At 45.2% G+C, this 12,825-nt stretch overlaps 3 protein-coding genes across 3 annotated transcripts; 2 read left to right on the top strand and 1 right to left on the bottom strand.

The window, feature by feature from the left end:
* Window positions 1-2,296: 2,296 nt before the first annotated feature.
* Window positions 2,297-5,136, top strand: LOC135649519 (arginine decarboxylase-like). The gene has a single exon (XM_065167986.1). It carries the CDS (start codon window positions 2,734-2,736, stop codon window positions 4,888-4,890), a length of 2,157 nt encoding a protein of 718 aa, XP_065024058.1. The 5' UTR covers window positions 2,297-2,733; the 3' UTR covers window positions 4,891-5,136.
* A 2,037-nt stretch (window positions 5,137-7,173) lies between these two features.
* LOC135649521 (histone H3.3) lies at window positions 7,174-7,904 on the top strand. Its single transcript, XM_065167988.1, has 2 exons — window positions 7,174-7,333; window positions 7,423-7,904. Exons 1-2 carry the CDS (start codon window positions 7,262-7,264, stop codon window positions 7,759-7,761), a joined length of 411 nt encoding a protein of 136 aa, XP_065024060.1. The 5' UTR covers window positions 7,174-7,261; the 3' UTR covers window positions 7,762-7,904.
* Window positions 7,905-9,508: 1,604 nt separating this feature from the next.
* On the bottom strand, window positions 9,509-12,219 carry LOC135649520 (RHOMBOID-like protein 3). The gene is made up of 5 exons (XM_065167987.1): window positions 11,830-12,219; window positions 10,929-11,092; window positions 10,454-10,617; window positions 10,125-10,375; window positions 9,509-9,783 (listed from the first exon to the last, which is right to left on the bottom strand). The coding sequence occupies exons 1-5, from the start codon at window positions 12,105-12,107 to the stop codon at window positions 9,672-9,674; spliced, it is 969 nt and encodes a 322-aa protein (XP_065024059.1). The 5' UTR covers window positions 12,108-12,219; the 3' UTR covers window positions 9,509-9,671.
* Between the last annotated feature and the right edge of the window lie 606 nt (window positions 12,220-12,825).

Below are 12,825 nucleotides of genomic sequence, written 5' to 3'. Positions count from 1 at the left end.
ATATATATATATATATATATATATATATATATATATATATATATATATATATAATTTGATTGTATCCTATAGATTCATCTCCATGATCATCTTTTATCCTTGAGTAAACTTTAATTGATGTTAATACCCTTTAAAGAGTGCTGAGTGAACCTATAGTTGATTGTAATAAAAATAATGAGTATAATATATATATATTTATTACGTATAGAAATTCAAATTGCATATATGACTAACTTGAGATTTTAGGATGAATGTTGATGAGAACATATATATATATATATATATATATATATATATATATATATATATATATATATATATATATATATGAATGAATGAATGATATTAATATTTAGAAATATATTATTTGTAGAACATGTGAGTGTATATCTGAAGAACAATAAAGGTCAAAGCAATAACTTACTGATGGAGGGAAAAATACTAGAGCTATATATGGGCACAAGTCACTAATATAATTTATGTGATGAGGTTGCAACGCTCAAGACCATCAAATCCCCAAAAGTTGGGAAAACCATTAATTTTTTATCTGATGGGAAGTTTAGTCTTACTAATTAATAATATTTGTTAGTGACTTTTTCCCATGTCTTTGATATTTTCCCAACAATAAATAGTCACAAAAATTATATAAAAAGAAAAGAAAGAAGTTAAGTCAAATAAGCCATTCTTAATTTGGACTCGCCAGTCTCATAATACTTTTAGGCTCAATCAAATTTTGATTAAATTAAACCAAAAAAATAAACATATCTGATTAATCTTAATTGTTTAAAAATTTTGTATGTATATATTAATAGCAAAAAAAAAAAACCACATACCTCTATTTCAAGAAAATAAAAATGTTTCTTTTTGTAATTAAGGATTTATATGCATTTTCTAACTCCTATTTTTCTTATTGTTGAAGCTCTTGATTTTCTTTTTCTTTTTTTTTTCTGGGTTTCCTTATGTTTCTTTTTTTTTTTATGCTATTTACATGATGACATTATTATATGTGTAACAATATTTTGTTTCTTTTAACTGAACAATAGGTATAATAAGACGGAGTCTGCTCAGCCACTTCCTCCGAGGAAACTTCCCCACAGAGCTTTTTGAATCCATCATAGATGATCCACCGGCCACACATTATGGTCCTCTCAAAGAAAACTTCTCTCTTTCAAACGGCAGCAATAATTGTTTCAGGGATTCAAAAGATGATATCATAGAAAATGGCAATAAATTCAAAGATAGATGCAGTCGGCTTTCCACTTGGCTTGAGTTGAGTAAGCTTTTCTGCCATTAAACCTTGCCTTGAGGAAATTGGTGAGGGCTTGTTTTTAGGTTATGGTGATCTGAGGGGAGGAGAGGGGAGGGGAGTTGGTGGCTGACCGACTCAAACCACAACGCCTTCTTCAGCAAAAGCTTCGGTCCAATATGGCTTCTCTTTAAACAGATGTCTCACAGCTGCATGATTCCAATGGCTGAGATTGTGTGCCATGGAACCTCTTCCTTTTTCAACATTCACACCACACCAACCCACACCTCACCTTCCCTGGAAGCAATTCCCTCCCCTTTCTCCTCTTCAAAAGTGCATGTGCATGCATGCATGCATTTACCTCTACTCTGCACTGGAGAGGAAGTCCATCATAACCCCAAAAAGATTTTTAAATCTGCTGCCTAACTAATAGCGTCTGCAATAAATACTTGAAATACAACTGTACAAAACATATCTAGATTACACAAGATAAAACTAATCAGCAAAATCCCCGCATGTTGCTGCAAGAAGTATCGGTGGGCCCAGGACTGATCACCAATCATGACGAAGGTAAGAACAACGGAGGTGGGAAAGGAAAGTATTCGTCCCCCCGACGCGCGTAAATGATGACGTCGTTCGCCAGGAAAGAAAGGCGAAGAACGCGTTAATATTGGAAAGAGATGGGTAGCGGAAACACCGTGGCGCCATCACGGCCGTCCGTGGATACGGTGCTTGGACTCCTTCCTCCCCTGGATAAGATCTATCTCGCTCACCCTTATCTACGACACCCACGATGTACCGCGATGTTCTCGCGAGACGACCGCCTCGGCGTGGTTGTAGAGTCGCAGGGTCCCACGCGCCGCCACGCGGCAACTCGACGCGGATAGGCGCGGATCCGAGCGCCCCGAGAAAAAAACGATATATTCTCCCGATAGATCGATGATTATATCGTTGGATATTCTTCCTTTTCGTTACCGTTTTTTTGGGCCAGAATAAAAAGGAAATCACAACATATCGTATGCCTCTTCCTATATAAACACCCCCGTCCTCGCCTCCGACTCTCGCCCGGTTCCCCTCCCTCTTACTCTTATTTATAACTCTGCCCCGTTAGGTTTCTCGTTAGGGTTCCGTCACCCTCCGCCGTCTCCTTCTATTGCTCCGCCTCCCTCCGTCCATTCATCTGAGGTTGTGGCTGGGCCGACCGTGGTTGGTTTCGCGGATACCCAGCGACCTCTGCGGCTTGCGTTGCGCGTGGGCGTTTGATCGATTTCTTAGCCTCCCCCGTGTTCTGACGGACCGGCGTGGGGATTCCGTGGTCGTCTGAGGTCGCGCCAGGGTTCTTCTTCTTTATAACAGACCCTTCCTGCTTCGTTTGGGGGGGTGGCCGGGGCTCCGGCCTCGGCGGCTTGCAAAGCCCCCATCTTGACATCGAGATCTGAAGGCGTAGCGTTCTTTTTATCTTTGGTTGCGGCTGCGAACGGGAAGAGATGCCGGCCCTCGCGTGCGTAGATGCTGCAGTGCCGCCTCCTGGCTACGGCTTCGCGTGGGGCGGCGCTCTTCCCGCGCCGGGGGCATTCCCCGGCGGCGCTCCGACGACGGCGGGCGGTGCCACCTCCGACTGGACCTCCCCGTGGTCCACCGACCACTCTGCGGCGCTCTACCGGATCAACGGGTGGGGCGCTCCCTACTTCTGCGTCAACGCCGCCGGCGACATCGCTGTCCGGCCACACGGTGCCGCCACCCTCCCCCACCAGGAGATCGACCTGATGAAGGTGGTGAAGAAGGCCTCCGACCCCAAGTCCGCTGGCGGGATCGGTCTTCGCCTACCGCTTCTCGTGCGCCTTCCTGACGTCCTCAAGCACCGGCTCCAGTCCCTGCACGCCGCCTTCGACTTCGCCATCCGATCCAACGGCTACGGCTCCCGCTACCAGGGTGTCTACCCGGTCAAGTGCAACCAGGATCGGTACATAGTGGAGGACATCGTGGAGTTCGGGTCGCCGTTCGGGTTCGGCCTCGAGGCCGGATCGAAGGCGGAGCTCCTCCTCGCCATGAACTGCCTCACGAGGGCGAGCCCGGAGGCGTTCCTCATCTGCAACGGGTACAAGGACGAGGAGTATATCGCCCTCGCCCTCGTCGCCCGTAGCATGGATCTCAACACGGTCATCGTTCTGGAGCAGGAGGAGGAGCTCGACACGGTGGTCGAGACCAGCCATAGGCTCGGCGTTCGGCCGGTGATTGGCCTCCGGGCCAAGCTCCGCACCAAGCATTCTGGTCATTTCGGATCCACCTCCGGAGAGAAGGGCAAGTTCGGGCTAACCACCACGCAGATCCTCTCCGTAGCCCAGAAGCTCCAGCGTCTCGAGATGCTCGATTGTCTCCAGCTCCTGCATTTCCACATCGGCTCGCAGATTCCGTCCACGACGCTCCTAGCCGATGGCGTCGGCGAGGCAGCCCAAATCTATTGCGAGCTCGCGAGGCTTGGGGCGGCGATGCGCGTGATCGACATCGGCGGTGGTCTCGGCATCGACTATGATGGCTCTCACTCTTGTGGTTCTGACATGTCAGTGGGTTACGGACTCGAGGAATACGCCGGTGCTGTGGTCCGGGCGGTGATGTCCGCCTGCGACCGGAAGCATGTGCGACACCCCATCATCTGTAGCGAGAGTGGCCGGGCTCTGGTGTCCCACCACTCGGTGCTTATCTTTGAAGCGGTCTCATCCAGCACCACGAAGGCTGAGCCATTGCCGTCCATTGGTTCCAACCTCGCATACTTCCTGGATGAGCTTGCGGATGATGCTCGTTCTGATTACCACAATTTAATGGCCGCTGCCTTGGACGGCGAGTACGAGACCTGCGCTTTGTACGCCGATCAGCTGAAACGGAGGTGCATCGACCACTTTAAAGACGGTGTTCTCGGCCTCGAGCACCTGGCGGCCGTTGATGGTCTCTGCGACCTCGTGTCGAAGGAGTTGGGGGTGGCTGATCCGGTGAAGACTTACCATGTCAATCTGTCGCTTTTCACCTCGATGCCTGATTTCTGGGCGATCGGGCAGCTCTTCCCCATCGTTCCAATTCATCGTCTCGACCAGCGGCCGGCGATCAAGGGGATTCTATCCGATCTGACATGCGACAGCGATGGTAAGGTCGACCGGTTCATCGGCGGGCAGTCGAGCCTGCCGCTTCACGAGCTCGGGGGAGGAGATGGCTTGGGAGGCGGATACTACCTGGGAATGTTTCTTGGAGGGGCTTACCAGGAGGCGCTCGGAGGGCTGCACAACCTGTTCGGGGGGCCGAGCGTTGTGCGGGTCTCGCAGGCCGACGGGTCGCATTGCTTTGCGGTGACGCTGGCGGTGCCCGGCCCGTCGTGCGCGGACGTCCTGCGAGCGATGCAGCATGAGCCCGAGGTGATGTTCGAGGCGCTCAAGCACCGGGCGGCGGAGTGCGCGGCCGGGGATGCCGTGCCCCGCGCTCTCGCCCTCGCCTTCCACTCCATGCCGTACCTCGTCTGTGCCGCCAACGCCGCCGGCGTCTCCGCCAGCGACGGGGAGGGCACGGACGGGATGAGCAGCGACTCGGACGGGTGCGCCGGGTGCGGCGAGGAGGAGGACGAGGAGTGGGAGTTCATGCGCTGCTTGCACGTGTGAATGGGCGGTCTGTTGCTGCCGCTCCATTCAAACTTGTCAAGGCAAGTCGTGGTGGTGGTGGTCGTCGGAGTGTTTCGCGTTTTGGTGCTGTCAGCTTTTTCTTCTTCTCTCTCGTCGTAGTCGCTGTGTTAGATTCCAAATCTACTTTGATTTTGGTGATGGTGATGCGCTCCGACCTCCTCTTGAGAAAGGGGGGGCGGTACGTGTCCTGCTTTGCTTTCTATTCAAGTTGCTTTGCTTGTGTTATGCTTCCATGGTATGTGAATATACCGGCGGAGGAATAAGAGGCATCTCGCGCTTGGGAATCTGTCAGGGACCCACCAGCTGACCGGCGAATCATGTGGGAGCGGACTGTGGGGGCGGTGCAGCACGCATTTGGATGTATGCCACGCTCCAACCCAAACGAATACCGTCGCAGCTTTATCTGGCTGACCAACCGCACCAACGAGAATTCGAAACGTGGATGATGGAACGTGTCAGGCGTTGGAAATACGATCAGATGGTGCAGCATGCGGTCACCAAAATCAAAACGATACAACGGACGAATGATCGGTTCAAGACATTCGGATTTTCTCGGACTCGAGATTTCCTTTCGATCCGAGTCGACTTCCTCGATCGATTCTACCTATCTCGCTTGGTAAAAAACATAACTTAAATCCTTTTTATCAAGTCGGTTCACTAATTAAATTGTTTCCGTATTTAAATTAAATCGTATATCATAATAACATAAGACAAAAGAATTCTATTATGTTTGTTAATCTTTCATCCTTTCAATATATTCCATTTATACTATTAATTTTCTACTCATTACAAAAAAAAATATTTAATATAATAATATTTGGATGAAATAAAATTACCTTTATGAGTTTTTCATAATATACAATATATATTATCATAATTGTCTGTCTTTTTATAGATTGATCTATAGAGTGAATTGATACAATTACAGTATCATTACATTATGTTATAATGATTTTAGTAATAACCAAAGAAATAAAGTGTTCTCAATTATGTCAAGTGTTGTATTTCAGATATTAGAAAAACAAAGAATGTTATTAAGGAATTTCCAGGGACGAACGTTACTTCCTGGAAAAAGCTTAAAATGAGAGTTTTTTTTTTAAATGAATTTACTCATAATATATATATATATATATGTATTTAATAAAAATATGATTTCAATCATTAATTAATTAATTTAATCAATAACTCACTAATTAACTTTTAAGCACGAATTGAGTTCACCCTCCATGTATAGTATTTCTTTTCATTATTGTCATTTTTTTGTTTACTTGCCATTTTTTAATAAAAAATAAAGGTAAAAATAAGATTCAAAATAAATATCTTTTGATAATATATTAAAATCTTTACAAACTAAGTTAGTTAAGCATATATATATATATATATATATATATATATATATGCAAAGGTTTAGTTGCCGACAGTTTTGAATCATTTTACGCGGCCGGAGCTCAATTGTCCCAAGGCAGAAGATGACAGGACTACGTTGCTGAGATCGGACAATTTGTATGCGTGGAGCAACTCCGTTGGTCCCAAGCCACAAGTTAATTAGAGGCAAAGCCTCGACGAGTGTTTGCTTCGGGAAAAAGGTTACAAAGTTGTCGACGGCCATAGCACTTGATGGAATCCTTTTCAAAGTCTGTCAACTGCTGTGATAACGATTTATGTGGTCAGGAATATCATTGACCGTCAAAAGAGTCACCATCGATCAATATGAATATATTGTTTCCAGTCAACTATTCAAACTTGTTTCTAGTCAAAAGAGTTACGCAATCAAACTATTCACATTATATTACTTGAATTGTCATGTATGGAGTTGTAACGTCTGATGATATCACGTTCACCATGGTACTACTATATAAAAGCCACGGTGACATATTTCGTAACGCATATGGTATTCATCTTATATTGGCAAATCAGATTATACTACGATTCGATCAAACTCGATCAGATTTAAGCTAAATTGGATTTTGTGTCAACCGACGTTTGGAATCCGAGTCAGAATGCGATCGAGATTTCCCAACCCCACTCATCCCCACGGATAGGAAACCCTTCCCAGCAATGATCGCTGTTTTGGGCCGTTCGATCTATCCAAATGTGACAGCTCATCGATCTCGGTCTGAAGCACGATTGCCAATCACAGCGAATCACGCGGATCCTGTGTTTCCTGTAACCCATCACTGGCCGTCGGATCCCCATCCTACTCGCGGAAGGGCAAAGCGAACGGACCTTCTCTCTCCATAAATATACATCCTAATCCTATTAGTGTCCTACACGACGTATTATTCTGCTTGATCTGTAGTTTGGGATCGTCAAACCCTAGGTCTCGTCTTCTCCTCCGTTCCGGCGCTCGATGGCTCGTACGAAGCAGACCGCTCGTAAGTCCACCGGTGGCAAGGCTCCCCGGAAGCAGCTCGCGACCAAGGTGCGCATCCTCATATCGCGGGCCGATCCGCCTCTCGATTTCGTTTATCTCGAAGGCGTCTTTCGTTAACTTGTTTTTCTTGGACGAAGGCTGCGAGGAAGTCGGCGCCGACGACGGGCGGCGTGAAGAAGCCCCACAGGTATCGGCCCGGGACGGTGGCGCTGCGTGAGATTAGGAAGTACCAGAAGAGCACGGAGTTGCTGATCAGGAAGCTGCCGTTCCAGCGGCTGGTGAGGGAGATCGCGCAGGACTTCAAGACGGACCTGCGGTTCCAGAGCCACGCGGTGCTGGCGCTGCAGGAGGCGGCGGAGGCGTACCTGGTGGGGCTCTTCGAGGACACCAACCTCTGCGCCATCCACGCTAAGCGGGTCACCATCATGCCCAAGGACATCCAGCTCGCCCGCCGCATCCGCGGCGAACGCGCCTAATTCTGGCGTGGATTCTCGCTTGGTTAATCTTAGCATCTTTGTTCAAGAGATTTGACCTGTTAAATTAGAGGAGATCATATAGGACTGCCGATCGAGTGGTATATGTGTCCATCTTTATTTTATCGGTAACTATTTTAATTGAATTGTGCATGTGTAGATGATTCTTGAATCAAGGATTAGGGTTTTCCGATCGACGACTCTAAATCATGCGCCGCCCCTCGTTTTGAAATAGAAGCCTTATTGGATTATTAAGAGAAGGGAGCATGCGGATATTACTATAGAGATGGCATTGGAACCATGGGAAGCAAATCAAGAGCGAGCTTGGTGAAGACTCGTGATTGTTTCTGCTGTTTAGATGCCTGTATTTGATCCCTTTTCTCGTTCCAATGCCTGCCAGGTGCTCGATGAAACGACGCCTGCCACCGTTGCCGCATGCCTAACATATACAACATCGTGGGTTTCCGCGTCTCATCTTGCTATTGGCACCCGCTTGGACGAGAGCGAAGTTGTTCCTCCTATCGCGTACCCACAGAGTCAAAGTTAGCATAAATTATTTTTATTTTTATTCTAATTAATTATTTTATTTTATTTTATTTTTCCATCTTTACCTGATATTATATATATAAAAATTTGACATTGCACTTGTGAAGTTTTCATGTTCAACAAAAAAAAACAAAAACACCGTTGAATTAATTTTGGGTTTTGAAATCCTCGGAACGTTAGCGTCGATAAGAATTTTGACGTTGCATTTCCTGCAATTTTCATCTCCACCAGTGGTTTAAAATCTTAAATCTTTGTAACCATTCAATTTCCATGGCTATCAACCCCCCCAATCTTTACATCGTTCACGAAAAAATATGTTGGCATAACTCAAACGTCGTCTTCGTAAGATATTGCTGTTACTTTGTCCATCAGCTAAGTAGACAGACAGACGTTACGGCTTGCATGAGGAAGGAGCGAGGTCAAGCTTCCATGTGACGTTGAGCCAAGCCCACCCACCATTGTAAAGGGAACACGTACTCCCACCATACTAAATGATCGACGGAAGCCCGGTGCCTTGCTGTTCCGTCGAAGGCTTTACCGATACCAAATATGACTGACGGTAACAGTCTCAAATTGACTTCCAATGCCGGCAATCTCACCACCGGTGGCACCAATGTTGACTCAAAATTCGACTGGCCCGGAGAATGGATCGATCACATTGGTAGATATTATTGTTGGGTAAACTGCAACGATTCCAGCAATAATATTTCTTAACCTCAACTTCTCTAATGTGTAAAATCCCATACCGGTGGACTTCATTCACCGTAAAGCAATGCTGCAAGTGCTCGTCACTAAATAGGCTCCAAAGCCAATGGCTTGTGTTGGACCATCTGTCATGGGAGGAGCTCTATAGTTTAGCTTGTCAACATCTCTCACATGTATACATCAAAAAAAGTGCAACCAGCCAAGATTCATGTGAGCTTGTAATTTATTGATGCAAATAGTAGTACATACCCTTTGTCATAAATTTTAGTAGGCTCACTCAGAGAGGAAATCTCAACTCTCTTGTGGGTGATGATGATGCAATATAAGAATAATCATTTTCTATGATTGAGCTCTATGTTAATTAAAAAGAATGTCAGCTCAATATTTATGAGATCTGTAAAGTTCCTTTGCTGATTGCTGGTGATCTAACATAAAGTTTGGGATTATGTATGAGGAGGGTCAAAAGAAGAGTTCCAACAAGTGAGACTATGATCACCAATAAAAACAAGTAATATTCTCTGCATTATCGATGAGCAAACAATATGGCAACTGACATTTTAGCTATTCACAGCTGTATCTAAAGTACAAGCAAACAAAACATCTGATCCTTTCACTGCCTTCCCAAAACTCATCCTTGTTTCCTTGCAAAAGCTCCTTGTTGTTCAATCCTCACAGCTCCACCTTGACGTTGGCACACAATTCAAGTAGCGGCACCAGTGGCAATGGTCGTTTCCATTAACTCCCCTGAAGAGCATGACCGAGCTAATTGCAAATCTGCAGAACAAACATGCGGTGAGAATTGCGAGTACCGGAGAAACTAAGACTACAGTTGGAATGGCAGCAGTGCCAAATTCAAGCTTCCAACATGGTCACCTTATTTATTTTGACAAACAGTTGGTCGTCAATCGGTAATTGTCAAAGAAGAGTGACAGTTAGTGCATAGTGAAATGAACTTCTAAAAAATATAGCAAAATTTGTCAACTGCTACTATCTTTCAAAACTGTGAAGCAGCTAACATTAACACAAGGATGTTGCCGATTGTAAATGCAATGCTAGATGATGCAATTTTATGCATAAAATGGGATCCTTGGAAGAAACTTGTGAAGGATTCTTACCCAGCTATCAGCAAAAGAAATGCAATCACCCATAAGACGCACTGGTATGCTTTGTACTTGGACGTAACCTGAGCTGAAGGGGGCAGATCATCGCGTTCCATCCATCCAACCCGAGGCTGGATTAATAAGACAAAACCCAGGAGGAAACCTGATACGAACCCTCCAATATGCGCAATGTTATCAACATGAGGAAATAGGCCGATACCCAAGTTGATGATAATGATGACCAAAAGCGTTAATAGGGCTGCAACCTACAGAAGAGATAACTTTAGTCTGTCTGTGGTGCTAAACTAAGCTGAAATATTGAAGGATACAAGCCCGATAATCACCCTATTGGAATAGATTGTCCAATTTATAATGAGTTCTGAAAACATTGCTCCAAGAAGTCCAAACAAAGCCCCGGAAGCACCAACGGAGATGTTATTCATCAAGAGAAGAGCTGAGAGAACAGAGCCACCGAAGCCTGACAGCAGATATATCACCCCAATGCGCACTGCATGGCATAAAATTTGTCATGCTAAGAACAACTAAACGAACATTCACAAAATACAGAGAATTAGATGTTTCAGAGACAGCATAGTATCATCATCTTCCATTTCCAACGTCAAATTTTGAGTTAGCACTGAATAACTTGTGTATTGGACATGTACGATAGCCAACTGAAAAGAACCCTAATCCATTTTCTGAGAAGCAAACGGTGGTAGCTGCATTTTCTTGCTTACAGTGACCAAACAAAGAAGAGGCTACTAAGGTAATCAATCCACAAACATGCGCTGATCCAATGAATTAAATAGCAACACTCACCGAATCCAAATTGCTGCTCGAGACGAACTCCGATGAAGAGCAAGCTGAACAAATTTGCAAGCAAATGGATGAGACCTGCGTGTAACCAAATACACGTAACAAGCCTCCAGCCTTGATTCTGATAGACTACATTGTTCCATTGAAGAGCCCCCATTTTTTCCAAGCTGAAAAGGACGAGTATATAAGAGGGAAAGAACAAGTTCGCACCAGAAGAACTAGAGACAGCAGCTACACACATATAAGCAAAGAACTTCAAAAGTACTAGACAAGTTAGCCAAAAGCAGAAAAATCCACAATATGGAAAAGAAACTAAACATTAAAAACCAGAGCATGAAGTGTAGAAAGCAATCCAACTTTTCATACCTGAACTAAACAACTTTAAAAAGGAAAAAGTGGTACACCTACACACATTCAAGTAAAGAACTTCAAGAGTGCTATAAGCTAGCCAAGCATAAAAATCCAAATCATGTTTATAGACAAGGAAAAGAAACTAAAAGTCAACAAGCAAACATAAGGTGCAGTAGAAAGCAATCAACTTTCCATACTTGAACTAAAGAACTTGGAAGGAAAAAGGTGGTACGAAAATTCGAAGTCCACCGAGCAATTTAAAGTTCCAAAAGCGAAGGAAAAGGATAGAGGACACTGGACGGGGAGAGCAAGAGAAGGATTTACTAGGAGGATCACCAAGAATAACATCACCATCTCCAAGTATTAGCATATGAGTATGAGAAATTTTGAAGACTAACATTTGAACCCGATCAACAAGGAAGAGAGAGAGAGAGAGAGAGAGGAATCGAACATTTCGTCCGTTCAGACGGCAAAAATGTCGCCCGAAAAGCGAATAAAAATCCAAACTTTAATCAAAATACCAAGGAGGCAGCAACAGGTAGGTGAGGTTTACGTGGAGGAGGAGGGCCCGAGGAGAGGGTTCTGGCGGATGGGCTGGAAGGAGAAGCGGTGGAGGAAGCGGGCGACGCAGCGGCCAAAGGGTTGGGGGTGATCGGGGCAGTTGTTGACGTACATCTCCACCACGAACACCGCCACGAACGCCACCAAGAGGACCGGCACCAGCCACGGCGTCCAGGCCCTCTCGGCCGCCTCCGCCGGCCCATGACCGTACGCTCTGCCGCCCCGCGGCCGCTTCCCGGCGCCGTCCCTGTCCGTCTCTACGTCAGCCATACCGGTCACGCTCTCTCTCTCTCTCTCTCCGGCGCTCAAAGGTGGAGCCTTTAAGGCCGCACGGTGTGGGTGGCTGACCGCGGGGGTCGCTCGGCTTGCAAGGATGTGAGCTGGTGGAGGTTAAGAACTCACGAAGCAGTGTGAGGAGGCGGAGGACGTAATCGTAATTTTGTTTTCTGCTCTTTTACGGTTTGCCCCTTCCATTTCTATTTTATTGTTGTTTCATCCTTCTGTCGACGCACAATCCGCACTCGATCAAAGGACGTAAGATTAAAACTTTCTTTGCTTCTTTTGTTTTGCGGTTTGGCCCCTTCCCATCTCTCTCTCTCTGTCTCTCTCTCTCTCTCTCTCTCTCTCTCTGCTTTTAGCATCTTTTTAGTTTCATTATTTCTTTATACAACAATCATAATAAAACTCAAACCCTTTGTTCATTTTATTGTATAAATAATATGCTAATCACTATTATTATATCTCTAAACCTCGATTTAGTTTTGGAATAAATAGTTAGAAATTCCTGCATTTGGTGGAGGATTAAACATATCAATTTTCTTTTTTTGTTTTAATATTATACACCTCTTTCTTTTGTTATTGTCTATATTGTGTACTAAAACTTCAATCATTTAACTGTGTGTATAATATGTTAATCACTAAAATAATTTGGTTGCGACCAAATATTAGCATATTACACCAACACAATGACCCTAAAGTTTCAACAAAT

Source organism: Musa acuminata, chromosome BXJ3-9 (genome assembly GCF_036884655.1).
Source record: "Musa acuminata AAA Group cultivar baxijiao chromosome BXJ3-9, Cavendish_Baxijiao_AAA, whole genome shotgun sequence".
Lineage (NCBI taxonomy): Eukaryota > Viridiplantae > Streptophyta > Magnoliopsida > Zingiberales > Musaceae > Musa > Musa acuminata.
Note: the sequence above shows the minus strand (reverse complement) of the source record. Positions and strands in the feature narration are given on the sequence as shown.